This window comes from Capra hircus, chromosome 25, assembly GCF_001704415.2.
Source record: "Capra hircus breed San Clemente chromosome 25, ASM170441v1, whole genome shotgun sequence".
Classification (NCBI taxonomy): Eukaryota; Metazoa; Chordata; class Mammalia; order Artiodactyla; family Bovidae; genus Capra; species Capra hircus.
Window position 1 is genome coordinate 21,168,135 of NC_030832.1, and position 22,510 is coordinate 21,190,644.

The window sequence follows — 22,510 nt, forward strand, 5'->3', positions numbered from 1 at the left end:
TTGCAAGGACACCACAGAACCAGAGTTCCCCAAGATAGAAGACATGGGTCGAGTAGTTGAAACCAAGACGTCTTACAGATCTTGATTCAAATTCTGCTCCCCTTGGACATTCTACTTGATTTTTGGGAGCTTCAATTTCCTAATTTGTTGAGAGAGATTGGCAACAAAAAAATAGAAACCTTCCTTGCAAGATTGCTGTGAGGCATAAATGCTGATCAGAGTATACCATTAATTTTAGCTATTACAATGATCTATATTCTTCTGTCTGTAGTCAACCACCTTGCCAACATAGGCTTTTCCAGCAAATCATCAAGGAAACAAGACTTAAGATCATCATAAAGGAGGCTTCTGCTTGTTAAGTGCTTTCCATGAGGTAACACACCTTTCCAGTGCCTCAGCTGGATTACCTCAAATGATGAGGCAGGTACTATTATCAGCTCTATTTCGCAGATGTTAAAATTCAGAGGTTCAATGCTTTGCTCAAGGGGCAAAGCCAGAAATCTGCACCGAGACAATCCCAGGCCTTTGCACCCAAACCAGAGCTTGTCTGAAAACTGCTCGCAGTTCACAACCAGGTAGGTACAGAAATAGCAAGTAAACGCTTAGAAATTGAGAGCATTTTGACAGAATAATTTTACATCTGTTGAATTCAATAGAAAGTCCCCTATTTTGTATGCTTCCCAGAGTTTCAATTTTCTAGTAATTTCTTCATATGGATTTTATAAAAGTATTAATCTGTAATTCACTGGAATCAGAAGCCAGTCAAACCCGGGGTGGTTTGAGGAGCAGGCTCTACACTATAGTGCCTGGCAAGTAATATCCTTGTCATCCTGTGCAGGTAGGATCTTTTACAATGGTAGCTTTGGGACCCAGTAGTTTAGAACGAGAGGTGTGCTTTTTGTGAAGAGGGTAGGAGGTTGCCTCAGATGGAAAAGAACTTGAGGAACTAGTGGGGAGGCCACTAAGGTACACAATGGGTCCCTGCCCCACTCTGGCTTGCTAAGCTCCAACACTAACCACAGGACCGTTCTACCTCCAATTTCCTCTGCCCAGGTTTCTTCTATTGGCTTCAGGTACCTAGCTCCTTGTTACTTGGTTCTCAACTCTCATGGCACCTCCTCAGCAACGCATTCCTGAGCATCCTACCTAACCCCTTGTCCCCTACATTGCTTCACCTCCTGCATGACACATGTGATTGTTTAAAACTACAGCTATTTTCTTACATGTTTGTAGCAGTCACTACCAGTGTAGGCTTCCTGGGAGTAGGGGCCCTACTTTCTCCAAGGCCGTTGCATCTCAGTGCCTACAACAGGCCGTACTCACTAAACATTTGTTGAATACGCAAGAAACAAGGAACCCAAAGAAATGGTACAGTACGATAAGCACGAAATTCCTGGCAACGCGAATAATTTTCGCTCGTAAACGTATTTCTATTTCTGTATAATGAGTTCTCACTGCCCCGCCAGTCTGACTCCACCGGAAGGGATTCGTTCGGAATGTTCGGGGGGCGGGCAAGAGACGGTGGGCCTCGGCCTGCAGCGTCACGTCCGCCAAGGTTACCTGTGGGGCTGGGGGCGAACCGCACTCGCACCGCAGCCCCGGGATCAGTACCCAGGCTGGCTTCGCGCCGCCCCATCAGGCGGCCCAAAGCAGCCGGGGACCTCCCGGGATGCAGCAACCTCTTCAGAAGCACCGCCATGTGGGGCGGCATAGGCACACGTGGGCCTCCGTGCATCACTTCCGGGGACTCCTCCCAGCCAATCCGCTTCCGCCACAGAAGGCGCAACCCCGCCCCTTAAAGGCGCCAGCCTCCTAGCCTGCAAGCCCACACCCCCCTCCCAAGACTGCGGCCCCGCTCGGCCTCAAGGGGGCAGAGCCTAGCAAGCGGGCAATTTCCCGGGCCCGCCCCCCTCGGTTCTCGAAAGCTAGAGCGTGGCAGGGGCCGGGCCGGGGAAGCGGAGGAGGCGGGTCTCCATAGAAACCTCCACCTGTTTCCGGCCAGGCTGTGCAAGATTAGGGGCTGCTGCGGGGGCCAATCTCAGCCAGCTCGCCTTTTCCCGGCGGCCTCTGCGGGAGCGGTGGGTGTTGTACACAATCATCATGGCGGCGGCCGGAGCCCCGGATGGTGAGTCTGGAGGGGGTGGCGGGCGCCCGGGTAGGGCAGGGATGAAGCGGGCGCTCCTAGGGGACGTGGCCCGGCGCTGGGGCGCCAGTAACCTGGCTCGGGCGCATTGGTCCGGCGGCCCTCGCGCAGAGTCTGGTTCCAGGCCCAGTCCGCGGCGAGCGTCCACCCCCTAACCCCCTTGCAGGCATGGAGGAGCCTGGCATGGACACGGAGGCCGAGACCGTGGCGACCGAGGCGCCCGCGCGGTCCCTCAACTGCGTGGAGGCCGAAGCCGCGGCGGGGGCGGCGGCCGAGGACTCCTGCGCAGCGCGAGGCAGCCTTCAGCCGGCCCCGGCCCAGCCCCCTGGGGACCCCGCGGCCCAGGCCTCGGTCAGCAACGGCGAGGACGCGGGCGGCGGCGCGGGCAGGGAGCTGGTGGACCTGAAGATCATCTGGAACAAGACTAAGCACGACGTCAAGTTTCCCCTGGACAGCACGGGCTCCGAGCTGAAACAGAAGATTCACTCGATTACAGGTAATCCCCCTGGCGCTGACAGCCTACCCACCGCACCTGCCTCCTGTCTACGCTAGGTATCGCGTTGCCTGTGTTCTTCCATCAGTTTTCTCAATGCTACCGACAGCCTGCCGAAGGAAGTAGTAACGTGCCCGTAATTCAGATGGAGAAAATGAGATCCAAAACCAGAGCCAATCGGCTGAGCTGGGTTTCAGGCCCAGCGCTGACTCTTAGGCCCAAGTTTCTAACTCCTGTGTCTAACATCTCTAATAAAATTACCTAAGGCGTTTGTTAAGTTTACAGCTTCTAGGCCCTTCCCCCTGGAGAATTTGATTCAGTCGGTCTGGAATGTGGCCAGGGATTATTTTTAGCGAATGTTTCAGGTAATTCTAATAAGGGAACTTTGGGAAACACTGCTGGTGGCTATCATGCTGGCCCCTTCACAGCAGCTCCTATTACATAGATTTATCTTATTTACAGCACTTTGCCATCTGAAATGATTTCCTTTTTAAACTTTTTCTGGGTAGGCTGTAAGCTCCATAAAAACAGAAACCTTATTGGTTTCTATATCCGTGATATTTGTGGACATTCACTTAATATTTGAGTCACAAGGTGGTTGAGGAACTACTTGGAAGGAATAATACCTGATATGGCACTAGGTAGGTAGGTTTAGTTGCTCACTTGTATCCAACTCTCTGTAACCCTGTGGGCTGTATCCTGCCAGGCTTCTCTGTCCATGGGATTTCCCAGGCAAGAATCCTGGAGTGGGTTGCCATGCCCTCCTCCAGGGGATCTTTCCAACCCAGGGATCGAACCCAGGTCTCCTGCATTGCAGGCAGACTCTTTACCGACAGAGCCACCAGGGAAGTCCTGGATATGACGCTAGTGGTAAAGAATCCACCTGCCAGTGCAGGAGACATAAGAGATGTAGGTTCAATCCCTGGGTTGGGAAGATCTCCTGGAGGAGGGAATGGCAGCCCGCTCCAGTGGGTTCTTGCCTGAAAAATTCCAAGGTCAGAGGAGCCTGGTGGACTACAGTCCATGGGGTCGCAAAGAGTTGGACACGACTGAGCACACACATTGATTGGTTACTTAACACCTTGTGCTGCACTAAATGCTCTATATTTGTCCCATCTCTTAGTCCTTAAAGCAAATCCATATATAAGGAACTATTGTCATCACCCTGATGACGTTCTGGAGGCTCAGAGAGGTTGTAAATTGCCTAAGTGCACAACAGTGATTAGTGATAAAGCAGTATTCACTTACGGGTCTGTTGTACAAAGAATCTTTTTCATTTCTTCTTTTTACTGTCCTCTGCCTTTTCCCAAGGTCTCCCGCCTGCCATGCAGAAAGTCATGTATAAGGGACTTGTCCCTGAGGATAAGACATTGAGAGAAATAAAAGTGACCAGCGGGGCCAAGATCATGGTGGTTGGCTCCACGATAAATGATGTTTTAGCAGTAAACACACCCAAAGATGCTGCCCAGCAGGACGCAAAGGCCGAAGAGAACAAGAAGGAGCCCCTCTGCAGGCAGAAAGTGAGTCTCTTGTGTGATTGTTGGTCCTAGGAAGAGTGAGGCTTTGTCTTCTCGAGCCTAGGCTGGTTGTCTCCTTTCTAGAATAAGCTCCTTTTCGGACAGGGCCCATGATGGAAATTTATGGCAGCAGTTGGGTGCGGCTGGCTGTTGAGTGGAGGTGACAACTACCTGAGATTTGCATCTTTGTCTCATCTGGCGGGTCAGTGTGTCTCAAGTCTATCTACTTTAGGATGAGGCCTTTGTAAAGGCAGGCTTCAGACCAGGTATTGAAAGGAAACAGATGTGGGTTTCTCTCCTATTTAGCACCAGAGAAAAGTGCCACTATTAGAATTGACCCTCCATTTCACACAGATGATTACATTTGTTTTTTTGGCTTGTGGCTTCCCCCAAGTCAACAAGCCTTTTTCTCCATAGGTAGGGAAATCAGTAGCTTTCAGCGGTCCCTCTGAAACTGGCTGTTTCAGGAAGCCAAATGAAGCTGACTTGGAAGATAACTACACTGATTTTTTTCTTCTTCCCTCCTTCCTGGTCATGAAATGAGGGTCTGATTTTTCACATGCTCTGTTGCTTGTTTCAGATGGAAGAGATCCAGCCTTGTTTTGTGATCACTGTAGCCATTCAGATTCTCTTTTGCAACTAGGAAAAGTAAGAGTGTTTCACTGTGGAGGGAACTGGTTGAAAGAACGGTCACTTGCAATCTTATCCAGCCAGCCCTGCTTGTAGTTACAGAACCTCCTGGCCACTCTTAGTGTGTTCCAGGATAATAGATATTCTCAACTCAACCTGTATCCTGCGGAGAGTAGACCGACCTTGACCAACATTAATTTCAGTGACCTTAGGCATCAAGGCACATGGCCAACAGTGTGGCACACAATTTTGTGTTACAGGCTTAAAATCTCTTATATGTGCTACCAGAACCCCAAGTCTGAAAACCAAAAGTGTTCTTACAGACTAGGCAGCAACACCCGACCAGAATTAGCATTGATAGTCATGTTTTACTCTAGAAATGTTAACATGTTTGGTGACAGGTGCTTCCCAAGACCCCCAACAAAGAATATCATGTAATGTGTTTTAAAACTGTATTATGTTTATACAAAACATTTGTCCATAGGGTTTCAGATAAGGGGTTGTAAACCTCTGTTCACATCTAAAAGGTGTTTATTTGGACATTTTCCCCTCCAGATATGGGGTGATATGAACCAGTTGAGTTCATTTCCATTTTCCTATCTTCCTTTGCCACGACATATGAAATTGTCAAATAGGAACATGTCAGACATGAGTCTTTCCCCTGGTCACGCCTTTGGAGCATAACATGCTTCTTAAATATAGGGTTTGAGTTACTAATGGTAGCTTAACAGGCTTAGAACTGTTCTCCACAGTGAAGGGAAAATTCTTCAAAAGGTACTTGGGATGTATGAGTCAAATTAAACTTCTGATCCACATAGCTTTGTTCCATTGATGCCAGTTATGAGGCATAAGGTGGCCTGATGAGAGGGACCCATTCTCCTAGCTTTTCATCAGCTTGTTCAAGAATCTGGGGCTGACACATAGAGTGACCTTTTGCTAGTAGTCTGGCACTTTTGAAGTTATTCCTAACCAGAGGGTTTCCGCCATGCCAGTGAGAGTTTGAACTGGCTTGTGGCCACCTGGTACTTAAATTCAATGAAATGTTTACTCTTTACCCACCCATTACCCACAATTCTAGCTTGACCAGACAGCGAGTGTACCTCTAAAGTCACAGATGGAGAGGAAACAAGACTCAGGCATTTGGGCCAGACCAGAGCAGTTTTCGGGGGCCGTGTGCCTAATTACAACCCTTTATGAGCTGCTTCAAACTCCTGAGGAGGGAGTGGAATTAGGCTTACTGTCAGGCTATAGAGTAGTTAACATTTCTCTTTGGAAAAGTGGCTCTTGATCTTTCTGGTTAGCATGGTTGAGGGTGGGGTAGTGGGGAAGATTTCTGCAGTGGGCTGAATCTCCATTTGTTGAAGAAATGTCCCTTCTAGGGAGCTAAGCTAACTGTCACATCCTTACAGGTTTCTGTGGGAGTTTGAGTTGATGGAAATGGCTGTCCCCATTTTGTACCTGCCAGGAGAGCAAGCACCCTTTGTGGCTTTCTTTAAGCTAGCTGTGTAATCTTTTCAGTGGTGATTTCGGGGAAGGGAGAGAAGGAAGTCGAGTTTATGTGAATTAGCAATCTGGAAATCCTGATTGCTCTAAAGCTTTGATGTCTACTATGGTAGCCACATGTGGCTGATTAAAATTCAATAATATTAAGAATTCAGTTCTTATGCTAGCCACATTTCAAGTGCTTAACCACCACAAGTGGCTCTTGGCTACTGTTTTGGACAGTACAGGTACAGAGTATTCCCATCACAGAAATTTTTGCTGGACAGCACTGCCCTGTAGTGTCAGGGACCCATAATCTGTAGTCAGGACAAGCTTTTGAACCAAAATATTAAGGCTTGCTTCATCCTGTTTTTCAGAGAGGTAGTAAAAGACAGAAATGCAGTCAGCTGTTTCATATAATTATCTTTTTCTGACTTATAGCAACACAGAAAAGTGTTGGATAAAGGAAAACCTGAAGACGTGATGCCGTCTGTCAAGGGTGCTCAGGTAAGCCAAACTCCTTTGTGAGCATTCTGAAAAGGAACCAGCCTCCACCTCTGCCTTCTTGAGGTTCCTGCAGTCGTGTCCTCGACTCCTGTCTTCTCCTGCCTCGCCTTTTTTACTGGTTCCTCTCTCTTACCGTGCTCTTGTGCCCCCAGGAGCGCCTGCCAGCTGTACCATTATCTGGCATGTACAACAAGTCTGGCGGAAAAGTAAGGCTTACCTTTAAGCTAGAACAAGACCAGCTGTGGATCGGCACTAAAGGTACGGGCTGGCCTCGCCTCTTCCTGGCTCGCTGCCTCTGGCACCCAGCAGGGCTTGGGCTCGGGCTCATCTCTGCTCCTCAGTCTGGAATCTCTCTCCCCTGTGCTTTGCTTGCTTTAGATTTTGCTTTTTGATGCTCACCTCTATTTGGGCCCTCTTCCCTCATTCTCTTCAGTCTGATCTCAGAGCCAATCCATCAAACATTGGCTCTTCAGTTGTAGCCAGAACCAGAGGTTCCAAACTGTGTGGCGTGCGGGCCAGGTCCTGTCTGTGGACAAGGGTTTTCTGAGTTTACACACAGTCTGTGAAAATCAGGAGATTTCACTGGATCAAAGTTTTTTTGTTTGTTCATTTTTTGTTTTGGCTTCTCTTGAAAAGAAGCAAAAGGTCTAGCTGTTCGGGACCTCCATTTTCACGTGGCACACGGAGATCAGCTGGCACCAAGTAGCCGTTTCCGGTGGGCCGTGCTGTAGCCCTCACTGTCCCGTTTGCCTTTTACTGTGGCCAGCTTTGCTCACATGTGTCGCCTGCCTGGCCGCTGTAGGCCAGAGGCTGCCTGGGCTCAGGACCTGCCTTCCCTCCTTGCCTGGTTGCCCCCTGCTCCCGCCACTTTCCCTGCCTGTGTCCGGGAGTCAGGCATGCTGTTTGCTGGGAAGTGTCTCTGACTGCTGCCCCTCTCCCTTCTCCCAGATGGTTCAAAGTCTTATCAGTTACATTCCAGAATTATCTGCATCTCTTTCTTTTCCCCTCTGTTGTGCCTGTTGATTCCTGGCATCTGTGAACTTTGTTAAAGCAAGTTAACCTCTGTGCCAACCCCATCTGCGATCTCTTCTGTCCTGCCCATCTTCCACACTGCTTTTTCCTCACTGGGTCAAGTCCTCAAAAACTTTGGGCTCTTTAAGGCCAAGTTCAGATGCCTCAACCTAGTGTCCAGTATTCTCAACCGTGGGGTTCGCGTTCAGATTTTTGACCCAGCTTCCTGCCCCACTTGCCCTGTTGTGCCCTGCATACTTGAGCTGCGTCACTCCATGAGCTTCCCACCATGCTTTGCACAGCTCATGTTTCAGTCATGCTGTGCCTTTGCCCGGGATGCCTACTTCCTGTTCCTGTTATTAACAAAAATCTTCCAAGGTCCTACTTAAACATGCTCTTCTAAGGAAGCCTTCCCTGATATCTCTCCACCCTGCAAATGAGCTGCTGCTGCTTCTGTCCACAGAGCACCCTGCTTTATCCCTGGAGCGCTCTTTACTCTCAGACTTACCTGTCCCCCATCAGACTCCTGGAGGGAACCAGACATGCCCGGTTTCCCTGTTTCTGGCCAGCACTGCAGGTATTCAGAGTTCGAGGCAGATGTAAGGAGCAGTACAGTGGTGCGCGTTGTGTAAGGTTAGCTGGTTTCAGGGACAGGCCATTTAGTATGATTCTGCTTAAAATGGGACCAAGGAGGTGTTAATTGCTCAGTTGTGTCTGACCCTTTCCACCCCCACGGACTGTGGCTTCTATATCCACGGATTCCCACAGATAAGGATACTAGAGTGGGTTACCATTCCCTTCTCCAGGGGATCTTCCAGAGCCAGGGATTGAACCCAGGTCTCCCACATTGTAGGCAGATTCTTTACCATCTGAGACACCAGGGAATCCCAAAATGGGACCACAGTTTTAGGGAAAGTAATTGGAGCAGGAGTGACGGGGAATGAGATTGTAATCATCTTAAAATGTGAAAGTAGGTTTCTTGTTTTTAACCCAATCTTGATTCTTAAAATGGACAAAGACCTAAACCGGCAAGATACTTGAGTTTTCTAACAATTGGGCAAGGCAAGTTGTGCATAAAACTTAAGGGCTTTCCCGGTCTTCCCAGGGGCTTTTGAACTCTGTAGTAGGTCATTCTCTTCCACAGAGCCTGGCACATCATCAGTTTTCTTCAGTCATGGGCTGCCCCATCTCGGTCAGATCCTCACTTACTCGTGACCTTGCAGGGGAGTTGGCTTACTTCTCCATCATACGCAGACCTGCCAGAACCCTGTCTCTTCCTTGGCCTGCGCTTTCACTCCTGCAGCCTACTGGGAGGCCAGGATCAAGACTGCTGGCCGGGAGGGTGGGTGCAGGTAGGGGAACTGGATGAGGACTGAGTGTGTAAGCCTTCGTTGGTTCCTAGGGAATGTTTCCGGGTGGTGAAGTTCTATAGGAAACAATGGCCTAACTGCTGGGGCTAATGACAGCCTCCCTTCCGTATGTTAGAGGTTTTGCTTTAGCTCATAGAAGCTGCCACCTTTTTGCTATGGCCTGAAGGCAGAGCTCTGGAAGAATCTTGGTGGATCAGGGTTCAGAGCTGTTGAGAGCCTCGTGGCTCACCAGCCTCATTAAAGAGCCTGGCTGTGAACATGCACATCTTCAAAGGGTGACCAGGGCCAGGATTTCCATTCCCACCCAGGCAGTGGTATCAGTGTCCCTTCAGGCTTTGTTCTTACTGTGGGCCCAGGAGTCCTGCCCCCTGCGTTTCCTAAGCACTGTCCTAGGAGGACGGCTTGTTCTGGGAGTTGGCTTCCAGCCACTGGCTTCATCTTTCTGCTGAAGTGACCGTCCCAGCAGTTCGTTGATGTCTTTCTCAACGGGGTGCTTTATGGAGCGGCATGCAATGGCTCCTGCTTGTGGCTTAAACTGTCCTTGCTAGTGTGCGTGGGAGGCAGTACCGACAGCCTCAGGCCCGGCGGAGCAAGAATGAGCTCCAGGCAGGAGATGGGACGTGACCTCGTGAAGCTGTCACCGGGAATATGTGCCCTGTGTGTAGGGCTCTCAGGTCTCTAATCTAGCTGATTGCTGTCACTTAGGAATGTGGGCCCAGGATTGTTGAATCTTCCGTGTTTTCAGGAGAAGCCAGAAGTCCATGTTTTTGTGTGAAATCTCTGGACAGTTCAAAATGGCTGATGTTTAAAACAGTTTCCATCATGAAAGACCAGTGCTGGTCAGATCCTGCCTGTGGGTGACTGTTAGAGCCACTCAGAAAGTCAAAATCTGAATGAGCATATTCAGGCCCCATCTCCCCACCCTCCTTTTCAGAGACCAAGGCCTGTAGGATAGAAGTTACGTGTCTCAAGCCACCAGCTAGATGACGGTCCAGGGCTCTGAGTTCCTGGGGTTTTGTCAGCTTGCCTCTTTTTTAGATTTTTGCTTGGTGCAAAGCCCGTAGTGAGCTTTTCCCAGCACGGTTCACCTTTTGCTGAGAGCTCCCTGTCCCGAGGTGTCCGCACAGGCGCCATCGCCCCCTTTTGTGCTGCTTGTCTCCAGTCTCCTCTCACTCCAGGCATGCCTTGCTGCCGCCTCTTTCTTACCTGCCATCCTTAGACTTGCTGCAGAAGGGCTTTTCTGACCCGATGTGATGAGTACCTCCTGAGGGTTAACCAGAAGAGGTTATGGATGTTCTCAGAGAGCTTGTTCAAGTGTGTGTGTTTGGAGGGGTGGGAAACTGGGGAGGGAAGGGGCTGGGAGGAGGAGTGGGCAGGATCAGGGTGGGAGGCTGGGGAGGGAAGGGGCTGGGAGGGGGAGTGGGCAGGATCAGGATAGGAGACTAGGGAGGGGGAAGGAGAGGGGCTGGCAGGGGGAGTGGGCAGGATCAAGGGATAGAAACTGGTCGTAAAACCCCAAGCAGCCGCCTTCCTGTATAAGTAGCAGGGGGTACAGCTGCCTCCTCCTGGTCCCTTGACTATCCCAGGCACCAAAGACCTCAGCCAGGGCTGGGCTTGGCGACAAGGGTGCAGAGGAGTTTCTTGGGTGTTTGTCAGTCGTCAGGCTCCGCAGAGAAACGCCAGGATGGCTCTATCTATGCTCTCGGAAGCCTGTAATGCACACCTGCCAAGTGCTGTTCCCCGCTTGCTCCTAGGAAGTCCCCACCTCCCAAACAGGGCTTGAGGTGCACTGGCCAGAAGGTGAGGGTGGGGGTGGACCCCCCAGCCGCCAGCCCTGAGGAGGGGTGGGGGGGCCTTTAATGATCTCTGTGATCCCTCTCAACTTAGAGCGGACTGAGAAACTGCCCATGGGTTCCATTAAAAACGTGGTCAGCGAGCCCATCGAAGGGCACGAGGACTATCACATGATGGTAAGTGGCCGGCGGCCTCGCCTGCACCGCCTCCAGCAGGGAGGGGAGAGCTCAGTGTTGAGAAGACAACAGTCTTAAGAGCCTCCTGTTGTCTTCGAATTCTTAGAGCTTAATCCGTGATCTACTAGTTCTGTTGATTTTGCAGCTGACCCCTCCCCCCGCTCCACCCGCCACCTTCACGCAGTTTAAAGGGGATACGTTTTTATCTCTTGCGTGTCTCTCATATCTGTAATATTTTGTTTTTAGACCAGGAAAATAAATGCAAAGAGGAGGTTAATGGCTTGTGGGTCTTCATTTTAAGTTTTGCCTCGTGTATGAAACAGAGCCTCCCACTAGCCTTGATGCCTGTGAGGGCATCAGGCTGCCCCCTTCTGCCGTGAAGTGCTTACCCCGGGGGGCTGCCCTCGAGTGGCTGAGGACCCTGTGGGGAGGGTGGGGCCTTTACCTGGTTCTGCCTGGAGTTGCGCTCAGGAGAGTGGCTGCTCCTCTGCAGACAGAGCCTCTGGAGATGTTCTCCAGGTCTGCAGAGCAGAGCAGGGATGAGCAACCCTGAGCAGCGAGGCAGAGCCCTTCCGCTCTCCCAGCACTGTTCAAGGGGCTGCTTTAAAAATGAAGTTGAGCCGCCTCGCTCCAAAGTCGCTGTGGCAGGGACGGGACCTGAGCAGCGATAGGGTGCGAGTGGGGCCGCCCGCCCTGCTCAGTCGGAGGAGACGACTGTGCTGTAGCCGAGTCAGCCCTGTCCCAAGGAGGAACGGCCGCACGCGGCTGGCGTAGAGTTTGCAGTAGAGGGAGGCATTGGAAAGTCCGGGAAGAGGGCATATCCAGCTGTGACCCTTCTCTTGGCAGATGGCAGGGCCCCTGGCTCTAGGAAGTCAGCCAGTTGTGGCCCCTGTGCTGCCCTGTGGGGGTCTGGTGGCGCAGGGTTGCCCCAGGCCATGGTTGGCAGTGCAGCCCTGGGTGCCCAGCTCACTGGTCCTCCTCCTGGTAGAGGTGGTGATGGCTCAGGCTCCTCCCAGGCCCTCTAGTCTCTGTGTAGTCCTTAGAGGCTTACAGGTGATTTGTTATTTTTTTGCTCAGGTATTTTTTCTGTTTTAAAAGTTGGCCTTTAATATTGTCATCTGGGCCCCTCCCTTAACTCCTTTTGAAAGGTTTGTCCCACCAGTTTGACCCCATAAGGTTTACAGCCACAGTTTTCAAACAGTCTGGGGAGAGGAATTTCCAACAAGTAGCATGGACCATTTTGGACATATTTTAAGGAGGTGGTGTGGATGGCTAATGCCTTCGCATTTAGTTTAAATGCCGATTTCTGTCTGGAGCTGTTGCTGGCAGAGGTGGGTTCTAATTGCCCCCTTTCTTTTCTAAGCACCATCGAGTGCCTTGGCCTTTGTCTTACTGAAGATATCTGTTCCCTCTTTGCAGGTGCCACTCCACTAGATTCACAGTTCACCTTAGAAAAGGGTGGCTGTGCTTTTTCATTTTTAGAGAAATGTTAAAAGAGTACCGAAAAGAACCGAGAGTACTAAAACAAACCCATATATCCATCAACCAAGAAATGACTGTTGTAAATATCTTGCAGCTTGCTTTCAGTCTTGCTTTAAATAAAAGAAAATCCACCAACAGTGAATATGTCCCCACTGTGTTCCCCTCCCCCTTTGCCCTTGTCTTGATTTATCATGTGGCTCCTTCCCATCTCTGCGCTTACTTTCACATGTATCCATGACCAAGATACAGTATTGCTTTGTGTTTTTTCAGTTTCCATACATGGTATCATGGTATGTATCATTCTGCAGCTTGCTTTTTTTTGGCTCGACATTATGATCTGTCTGTATTCACTCTAGATCCAGTTCATACCTTGTAAAAGTAAATCCAGTGTTCATCTGAGTAGGTCACTTTTAATTTTGCGTTCCCTTACGATGGGTATGTAGGTGGTTTCCAGGTTTTTATCATTTCTGACAGTGCTGCTTTCAACACTCCTGTCTCCTCATGCATGTGTGGCGGTTTGCCTAGGGCAGTGGTTCTCAAACTGGTGTCTGGGTCGGCAGTATTAGCTCACCTGGGAACTTGTTAGACGTGCAGATCCTCAGGCCCCACCCCAACTCTCTGGAATCAGGAAGTCTCAGGGCTGGAGCCCCCAGTCTGATCTAACAAGCCCCCAGCTGGCCCTGCTGCACACGCGAGTTCGGGAACCACTGCTTTAGGATCGGCTATGCCTAACGCTCCCACGCCTTTTTATGTTTTATTTATTCATTTATTTTTGACAGGAGAATGCTCCCCATGTGCACAGTTGTTTTTGTTTTTTTTCCCCTTCCCATTTTAATGAGCTCACCTCTCAGCCCTCCCCTTGTCTGTTGTGCTGCCTGCTCAGTCTCCTGACCTCTGAAGTACCGCTTGGTTTTCCTTTTTCCCTTCCAGGCGTTTCAGTTGGGCCCCACGGAAGCCTCTTACTACTGGGTGTACTGGGTTCCAACTCAATATGTGGATGCAATCAAAGACACTGTGCTGGGGAAATGGCAGTATTTTTGAAAGCACTTTCACCTCTGGCCCAGGAGACTGACCCAAAGTGAAGGACATTGCTGGGAGAGGCCTGCAGCATCCCTGGATTTCAGAGTTCTGGAACTTTGTTCAAAAATATCTATATCCAATCTGAGGTGATGTGGTGACTGAAGCCAGAGGTGATGTACTTTCACCATTAGCTTAATTTTAACTTAAAATCACCGGTTCCCTTTCTTGCAGTCAGCTTCATACCATTTTTAAAAGTCAATACGGTGGAAATCAATAAATCTGAATTCTGAACATGTTGTGTGGAATACTCTTAAGTGTGTTTGAGAGTAGATCTACCAGTTGTGTTTAGAAAGGAATGATCAAAAGCTTTCTGGTTTTTTGGTTGTTTTTTTTTAAGTGATTTCACCTGAAATATTTTCATCTCTTTGGTTGCAAACATTTGGACTGCGTTGTGATGAGTTGTGGGTGGGTTTTTTTTTTTCCTTTTTCATATAAAATTGTATGCAAAATGTGGGGGTTAGTAAGCCATATTTCTCTGTCCACTGGTTCGGAATGAATTCTTTCCCTTTTTACTTTCTCACTTCCTAGATGGGAATTTTTGTTTCTGAAAACCCAAAGATGTCAGTTCCTCCTTTTGTACCTCATCACCACTTCCTTGCCCGGCCTCCCTCCCGCCACGCTGCTGCTCATGAATGCATGGCAGGAGAGGAAGAGCCAGGGGTCTGGTCGGGACGCTCACACAGGCTCTGGTATACGCTGAGCAGCGGAGTGTGTCCCAGCAGCTCCGGTCTGAACATCTTGCCCTTTGGGCCCCAATCTGGGGAGACGGCACTGCTGCTTTGACAGTTGCCTGTGGCCCTTGCTGATTTGGCTTTGAGGCCCAGCTTGGCATGGGTGTGCCGACAGAGGCCCCTCTGAGAGGAGCCAGGTGGAAGCCAGTTATACAGCCATACAGCCACAGACCCAGATCCTCCTTTCTTTAGAATTTTTGAGAAATCCTTCAGCAGTCCAATGATTCTTTCAGTGACGCGTCTGCATTTGGTCCTTCTCATGCATTATGTTCAAGTGTCCTTCATCCCAGGTTTAGAGATGCTGCCTTTCTCAAGAAGTTATCTAACCTAGTGGGTTGGCCAATGGATTTCAACATCGAAAACGGGATAAACGGCTTTCGTGATTAGCTCTCCCTCTTCCGGGTTTAGCCCTTAACGTCCTTTGTCCACGTGAAGTTCTGTCGTCTCCCAGTGGTTTGGTTGACTCTGGAACGAGGGACAGTCTCTTGGTGATTGATACCCTTTGTGCTGTTCGCTGTTGCTCTGCTGCTGTCTTTGCGATTCTCCTCTCACTGGTGCAGGCCCTCATAGTAAGGTTTGGCAAGAGATGTCCCAAACTTCACATTCTGGATTCTAGACTGTTAGCCTTCTTTCTGTGAGATGTATTAGCATGTGTTCGCCTAAGATGACTATTCCTTGTGAGCCAGTTCATGGTGATCTTCCGCGCCCTTCCCTTCTAAGCCGTAGTTCAAGAATCCAGCCCATCCAGACCGACTCTTGCTTTTCGTGGTGTCGTCCATGCCAGGTTACGGATCTAGGCAGGAAAATCTCTTGCTTTTCTGGGGGGCACAAGTTTGTCTGGGAAGTGTAGCATCCAGGAGACGGCCTGTTTTCCACCCCTTGCAAAAGGATCAGTACCTGCAGCTCTTCTGTCCTTGTCAGCCCGCAGTCCCTGGAGGAAAGAGCATGTCTTTCCCTCTTGTGGAAGCTTCGCTCTGCAGTTGACAGGCCTCGTGAGCTCGTGGAATGGCATCGCGGTTTGAATGCTGCTCTTTCCGTTGGCCAGCCTGCCTGTCCCAGAGGCTTGTCCTGACAGTGCCATACACCCGCTCTTGAAGCAGGCGTCCTGTCCCCGTTTCGCGGGGCTGCTCCCCAAGGCCCTTGCCACCAGGTTCCCCCCTCGCCCTGCTCGGGCGGCTGCCTCCCGCCACGTGACGCCCCTTCCTCCCAGTGACGGTGTGCGTCCGGACTCCCTGCTCCCCAAGGGCCAAACCGCTTCTCGCTCAGGCTGGTGTCGTCTCAAAACAGGACCAAAGCCTGTGTGAGCCTTTTTATTTGAAGTAAAAATGGTGCTTTTTTCCTTACTTGGAGATCTTCTATATAAATACTGTAAATGACATCTTTTCGTATGGACCTGTTCGAGCGTTGCTTTCCAGAGCCCACGAACTGTGCTGGCCCGATCTTGGGCTCTGGCCGCCCCGTCCCTGTGGAGCCCTTGCGGGAAGCCCCGGCGAGCAGAGGAGCCGCCGGGGCAGCGTCTGGTGAGAGCCGTGCCGGGGTCCCAGCAGCGCTCACTAGTCTGTTAGTCGGCCCCTGAGCGGGCTCGTCGTCAGCTTCTTACGGTCCAGGATGTACTGACTAAATCTGTGTTAGCAAATTCAGACACTCCTTCCCCTTCGCGGTGTTCATTCTCCCTCAGGCTTCTCTCCGCGCGGAGTCCTCGCTGGGGAGGGGCCAGGACCCCTTGCGGGGCTCTGAGGGCGGGCAGGGGCTTGAGGCTGCCTTCTCTCGTGGAGCTGGCAGCCCTTTCGCAGGACAACAAGCCTTTCCTTCCCTCCCCTCCGCCACTTGGCAGAGTAGGGACAAGGTATCCCTGCCGTCAGCTCTGTTTCAGTCAGCCTTTTCAGAAAACTGAGAGAGATGGTCTCAAGACTTGGTCCAGCTCTTTGGTGTTCAGTATTCAACTGTTTGGTATTCAGTTTTAATCGATGATGGGCCTTTTGCAAGTAGCGTCAGCTCTTTTTAAAAAGAAAGTCAAGCTGAGCTAAGGGTGCACTTTGCCATATCGTGGACGTGGTGGGCCAGGTGAGGCCTCTGTAGGCTCCTGCTTTCCATGACGAGGGCCAGGGAGACTCCGTTCACCACTCAGTTGCCGGATCTCAGCTGGGACGGGCTGCCTTGCTTCTTACTCTCCCTTTCACCAGGTGCCTGGAGGAACGGTCCCGGGTGCTCACGCTTGGCCCGCCCTCTTTGCCAGAGGCAGGACCCTGTGTGCCAAGGGCGGCTTGCTTTCCACCCCGTCCTCTGAGGCCGCCTCTTTCTCTCCTTGCCTGTTGTCTTGGAAAGGATAGTCCTTTGTCTTCAGGCTTTGTGATCAAGTCATCTTAGGACTGGCACCTGTTCCCTTCTTCTCGGGGCCTGGTGGCCTTTCTGAAGTCGCAGGTGGTCGGGAGCCCTCCAGTGCGCGTGACATCTGGTCAGTTGACCTGCCAGGCTGGGTGGTTCTACTGCTTTCTGAATTTCTAAGAATCTCTTTCTTTCCTGACGAGTTCTGCAGATTTATTTGACAATGTACGTAAGTACCATGTTTCCCTTGTGGTGTACACTCTGTTCTGGTTTTGTTTTTAATCAAATGCCTGTTTGGGAGGAGATGAACGTATTTAGTCTATTAGATTTGCGCTGCTGGAAAATTTTTTTTTTAAAGTGTAACCTTGACTAGCTGTCTTATTATTGTTTATCCTGTAAGATTAGTCTATCAATTAAAGTTTGATAATTAATTGCGTCTCCTTTTCCTTCAAATTCTTCATGCGCCTGATCTGTACTGGGGATTGACGAACATTGAAACTGGACCTGGAGTCATTTTTTGTCCAGTTGTGGGGTACCATGTTACCATCTTCCTTGTTTGGCTCTTGGGTATATCCACATTTGTTCCTGCTGAAAATAGCTGATAAAGGGATCCAACGTGATGCACTCCGTGTGAGTCCAGCTCCCAGCTTGGCGGTCAGCCAGGTCCCGGTCAGGGCCTTCCCCTACCTGGCCTCCAGGGGTTGGAGGGCAGGCCGCCACGCAGTCCTCACTCTGCCAGGACACGTCTGATCAAACACTGAGACGGAGCTGCAGCTTCAGCCACAAGCCACAAAGACCCAGGACGGGGGAGGGAGGTCTGTTACCAGCAGCAGGATGAAAGCAGAGACCTGGGCATGGGCAGTGACTGTAGTTGGCAGAATTGGTTTTGACCCAGCACTGCTCCCATTGGACCCTCTCTCCTCTTCGCCCTACTTGGTAAATGTTCCTGAAGGTTCTGGTCTCACTGCCCCTTCCTGGCTCTATGTAGTTTCCCATTGCCTCACAATCCTTGAACCACACCGTTAGATTCTTAAGGTTCTGATTGTTTGGGGGTGGGGCTGTGCTCCATGCTGTCTGTGGCCTGATGCCCCTGGGGAATCTTCTGTCTGCATAAAGGGCACTTCCGAATTGTTCCTGGAGGCATCTTAAACCGGGTAGGGTGATTGAGCCTCCTCAGACAGAGAATGAGATGAACTCCGCTCTGAATATCGTACCATATTTTGGGGGGAGACACCTTGGCATTTTCTTAACTGTGGGTAACCATCAGAACACTCGACAGCAGGGACCTCACAAAACACGGTCATGAGGGCAAGAGGCGAGGACTTCCTGCTTTTGCCCGAAGTGGCCTGTCTAACTCACCCTGCTTGTAGGAAGTTGCTGTGCTTCCACCCAGGAGGCCTCTGCCGACCCCACTGGGCCGTTTTCAGCTGGGATTAACCTCTGCCTCTCCCAGTTTCTCGAGGCTGTTTTTGTTCTGAAGCCTTAGTAGCCTGTCTTAGTCTACTGATAGACCCCTCCCTACTCTTCCCCTCATTTTATAGCTCCTGACTCTCAAGTTTCTTCTATTTTCACCACTTTCCTCTCTATCTCATTGTAATTGCTTGCTGTCTTCCCTTTTTTGTACATTTTCAAACCTACAGATAGTTGAAAAATGCTAGTGACCGCTTCGTGCTTTCACGTGGGTTCACCAGTTGTTAAAAACGTTAACTCCATTTGCCTTCTCTTCACATGCATACTTTATTTTGCTGAGTCATTTGACCGCCTTACAGATGCCATGACATGTTTCGTGTGGATACGTAAGCAGCATCTCCAAAGAGTAAGGCCATTATTACGCCTTAGCACGACACGGGTACCTCACCTAAAAACGAATATCAATTCAGTAATATCACCTAATATATAGACCATGTGAAATTAGTAATACTAGTTAATACATCTTCTAGAATGGTTCTCAATAATTCTTACGCTTCTGAGGCCTGTCTTTTTTTTTTTAATATCCTTTTAACTTTGTCGTTGCTAGCCTTGCTCTCCCTTTAAAGAAACCTCCCCTCCATGTGTCTCTAATCATCATTTGTATCCTGACCCCCTGCTGTCTCCTTCCTGTCTTGAGTGTTAGTTACCCTGTTACCAAGGCTTCTGGAGCTGTGGTTCTGGTCGTGGTCGTGAACTGGCGCCCCCACCTGGCAGAGTCGCCTTGTTCTCTGCCCTGCCCTCCCTCCCACATGTGAGACTTGCTGACTGCAGGGATCCACGACTGAGGACAAACCCAGTTCATGTGAATTATGCAAGGGGATTGTAACCAGAAAGTCCAGTGTCAGACCTAGGCCTGTGTGGGTCCCCAAGTCACATCGGGCGCCTGACCCTCCAGCTCTCAGCTCTGCTTTGTTCTCTGTTGACTCAGCTTCTAGCAGATGCAACCCCGAGGGAAAGAGAAGTGTTTTCTTGCCCAAGAATTCCAGAGTAGAAATACCAGACAGGGCTGTTACTGGCGTGTTACCCAGAGACACAATAACCTCAGCATCCGAGACGTGTTGTTCCCGGTGACTTCAGTTCACTGCGAGTCTGGGGCTTTCAGATGAACGCTCCAGACTATAGAAGACCGCAGCTGTGGCAGGCCACCCGGCAGGCTCTGGGCCTCATGCTCTGCGTCAGGCCAGTTACTGGGAAAGGACCTTCTGCAGGGCTCCAGCCTCGGTAAAGAATGGGTGCTCCTGAACCCTCTCTCCAGGATGTTGTTTAACATCAGCTCTTGCATTGAGTCTGTCCACTGCCAGGCACCGGGACAGATAAAGTATGTGCGTTCCACTGTCACCACTCCATCACCTCTTGTCCGCCCCTTTACCCGTCGGAGGAAACTTTGAGAAGAGACCTAGCCAAGGTCACATTCCTGTCACAGACTGAGGCTGTGATTCAGAATCCAGATGTTCCTGACCCCAGAGTCTGTGCTCCGAGATGCTGGTCTTATTGTTGAGAACTTAGGAAAGAGCTTGGCTACTTTGTTTTGGTTTCATAATTTTTTTCTTTTTTCTCCCTGGTTTATTTATCTTAAGGGTACTAACATATGTTTGTGAGTTGTTTTTTTAACTTTGAACCTTGATATTTATTGCTTGGCCACCATTTAAAAAATCGAGACAGTAAATAGTACATGGGCTTGATAGAGAAATCTCAAATGGTAGGTAAGTCTCACGTAGTTCTAGCTCTCCACACCAGCTGTGTTCCATCCCTGAAGCGAGCAGAGTTCACTTTAGGCTTAAGCACCAAGAGGCCACCTCATGAGCAGAGGGTCAGTCATTCCCACGTAAATCCCTTATCAGAGTCGGGGTATCCACAGAGGAACTTCAAAGCAGGAGGGAGCAGGTCCAGAGGAGGCGCCTCACAAACATACTCCAGCCTAGAGTTCTAGACCATTATCTGTCATCTGTTCGGGTATCCGAGTAAATCCAACATCCCAAACTGAAACGATATCCCTTTCTTTTTCCTTTTTGGCCACTCCATGTGGCATGCCAGATTTTAGTTCCCTGGTCAGGGACTGAACCCGCGTCCCAGTTCAGTGGAAGCATGGAGTCTTAACTGGCTGGGCCACCAGGAAAGCCCCTGTATCCCTCTTCAGTCTGACCCTCCTCTCTTCCCTCTTACAGATAGCAGCTCACCCAGGACCAGTAGCCCCAAGCCATGAACTTGAGAGATACCCTAGACTCTCACTTCCTCTGTCATCTGACCACCTGCTATTTTTATCCCCAGAGTATTTTTGTAATCCCTCTTCTCTTTATCCCAACCTCCAAATCTGCATCTTTCTCTTGGGTTCTTCTAGTGCCCAGCACTTTCATCCCCTTCAGTTTACCCTTTGCACAGCCAGCTGCCAACCACTGAGCTCGAGTATGGCGACTGCGTCTGCTCTGGGGAATCCTGCGCCTGCTGCCTACAAGTTCCTCAAAAGACAATGAGGCCCTGCTTCGTGACCTGATCCCAGCCACAGCTTTAACCAGAGGCCACCCCGCCCAGGATTTCACCCTCCAGTCATAACCCCGGCCTGAACCAACGGCATTTCCCCTCCTGTGCTCACGTGGTGCTGCCGTGGCTCCTGCGCGTGCCAAGGGGCTGACCCCGGCAGAGCCTTAGGAATACAGCCCAGGCTTCACTGCTTGGGAGTGCCTTTCCCAAGCCTCGACTCCTAATGAACTCCCTGTTTTCACAGATTTCTTACTTTTTACACGTGTTTATATTTAGAAAACACTGATTAACAAAAATAAGCCAAGGTATTTCTACCACATGGTGGTAATCTAGCATTTTGGTATGTGTCGTATGGAAATGGAATCCTGCTGTTTATAGTCTGTTCTGTGGCTCAGCTGGTAAAGAATCTGCCAGCAATGTGGGAGACCTGGGTTCAATCCCTGGGTTGGGAAGATCCCCTGGAGAAGGAAAAAGGCTACCCACTTCAGTATTCTGGCCTGGAGAATTCCCTGGACTGTATAGTCCATGGGGTTGCAAAGAGTCAGACACGACTGAGTGACTCACTTTCACTTTTAAAATAAAATACCGATTTTTCATCGTGTAAAACTGTCCCCATTGAACTGACCCCACACTGTGGGATATCCAGCTGAATGCTGTCCATATACTTTGTTACACCCTATCATGTTGTCTTCTCCTTCACAAATTTCAAACAGGATAGTTGACGGGCTGTCACCTAGTCACCATCTGTTAACACTGCTACCATTTCTTTTTTCTTTTTCCTGAACCATTCAAAAGTTACCTACAGGGACTTCCCTGGTGGTCTAGTGGCTAAGACTTCAAGCTCCCCATGCTGGGGGCCCAGGTTCAATACCTGATCAGAGAACTACATCCCACATGCCACAACTAACACCCAGAGCAGCCAGATAAATACAGTCACCTACAGACATCTTGCTGCTTCACTTCTAAGTTCTCCTGAGCATAAGGTTAGTTCACTACATAATACTGATTATATGTAAGAAATTTAACATTGTTTTATCACCTGTGTAGAGTCCAGTTGTCCTCAAAATGTCCTGTTTTTCTCCCCAAACCTTTCAAGCTTCACATTTCCCGTGAAGTTAATGTGTCTCTGGTCTCCTTTAATTTAGTTACCCTGTCCTTTCTGTTCCACGTCAGTTTTTTTTAAAGTCCTACCTTCTGGATTTGTTTCATGATCAGTTGGATGAAGAATACCACGAAGGTGACGTGTCCTCTCATGACCTCAGGAGCAGCTCAGTCAATGCTTGGTATCATTGGTGATGCCGAATATGAAACAGCACATGGATTTTCACGGTCTCCTTTACCAGATGGTGAGCTTCCAGTGAGCAGACCTTACACTTGTGACCCAAGGCCCAGCCTGGGGGAGTGCTCCGCAGTGGCCGGCACACCGTAGTCACATTGGCTGCACGAGTGCCCTGGCTGTTCGGAGGAGACAGAACAGCACTGGCCCCAGACGCAGGTCGTCACAGGCCTCCCAGCCGCCCCTTCCCAAAGGGACCTGCCTGCAGCAGACACACTGATCCTCCTGTTTGTTCCGACTGACACGCTTTGGAATGCTGTATTTGGCCAGTTTGCTGCCTATGTATAGGGGCACACTGGTTTCTCAAAGAACTTCACAGCAAGTTTTTAGACCAGAAAGGCCTTGGCTGTTTGAACATGCACCCAGATCCTAAATACCACTGTCACCAAATAATGTGTGGTTGTTCCCCGCACCTCTCCCACTGCCTCATTCTGGCTTCTTTAAGACTTCCACAGAATGGTTATGAGTGGGCCACTTCACGGCAG

The 22,510-nt window shown here is 50.1% G+C and overlaps 2 protein-coding genes across 2 annotated transcripts in view; one reads left to right on the plus strand and one right to left on the minus strand.

Moving 5' to 3' along the window:
• EARS2 (glutamyl-tRNA synthetase 2, mitochondrial) overlaps positions 1-1,749 on the minus strand; it is a 28,138-nt gene extending 26,389 nt beyond the window's left edge. Inside the window, exon 1 of the mRNA XM_018040714.1 lies at positions 1,561-1,749. Coding sequence (XP_017896203.1) covers positions 1,561-1,735 — 175 coding nt within the window. The 5' untranslated portion in view covers positions 1,736-1,749. The remainder of the gene's footprint in view (positions 1-1,560) is intronic.
• Positions 1,835-17,172, plus strand: UBFD1 (ubiquitin family domain containing 1). The gene is made up of 7 exons (XM_018040769.1): positions 1,835-2,125; positions 2,310-2,639; positions 3,948-4,156; positions 6,707-6,772; positions 6,925-7,030; positions 11,041-11,123; positions 13,536-17,172. The coding sequence occupies exons 1-7, from the start codon at positions 2,101-2,103 to the stop codon at positions 13,644-13,646; spliced, it is 930 nt and encodes a 309-aa protein (XP_017896258.1). The 5' UTR covers positions 1,835-2,100; the 3' UTR covers positions 13,647-17,172.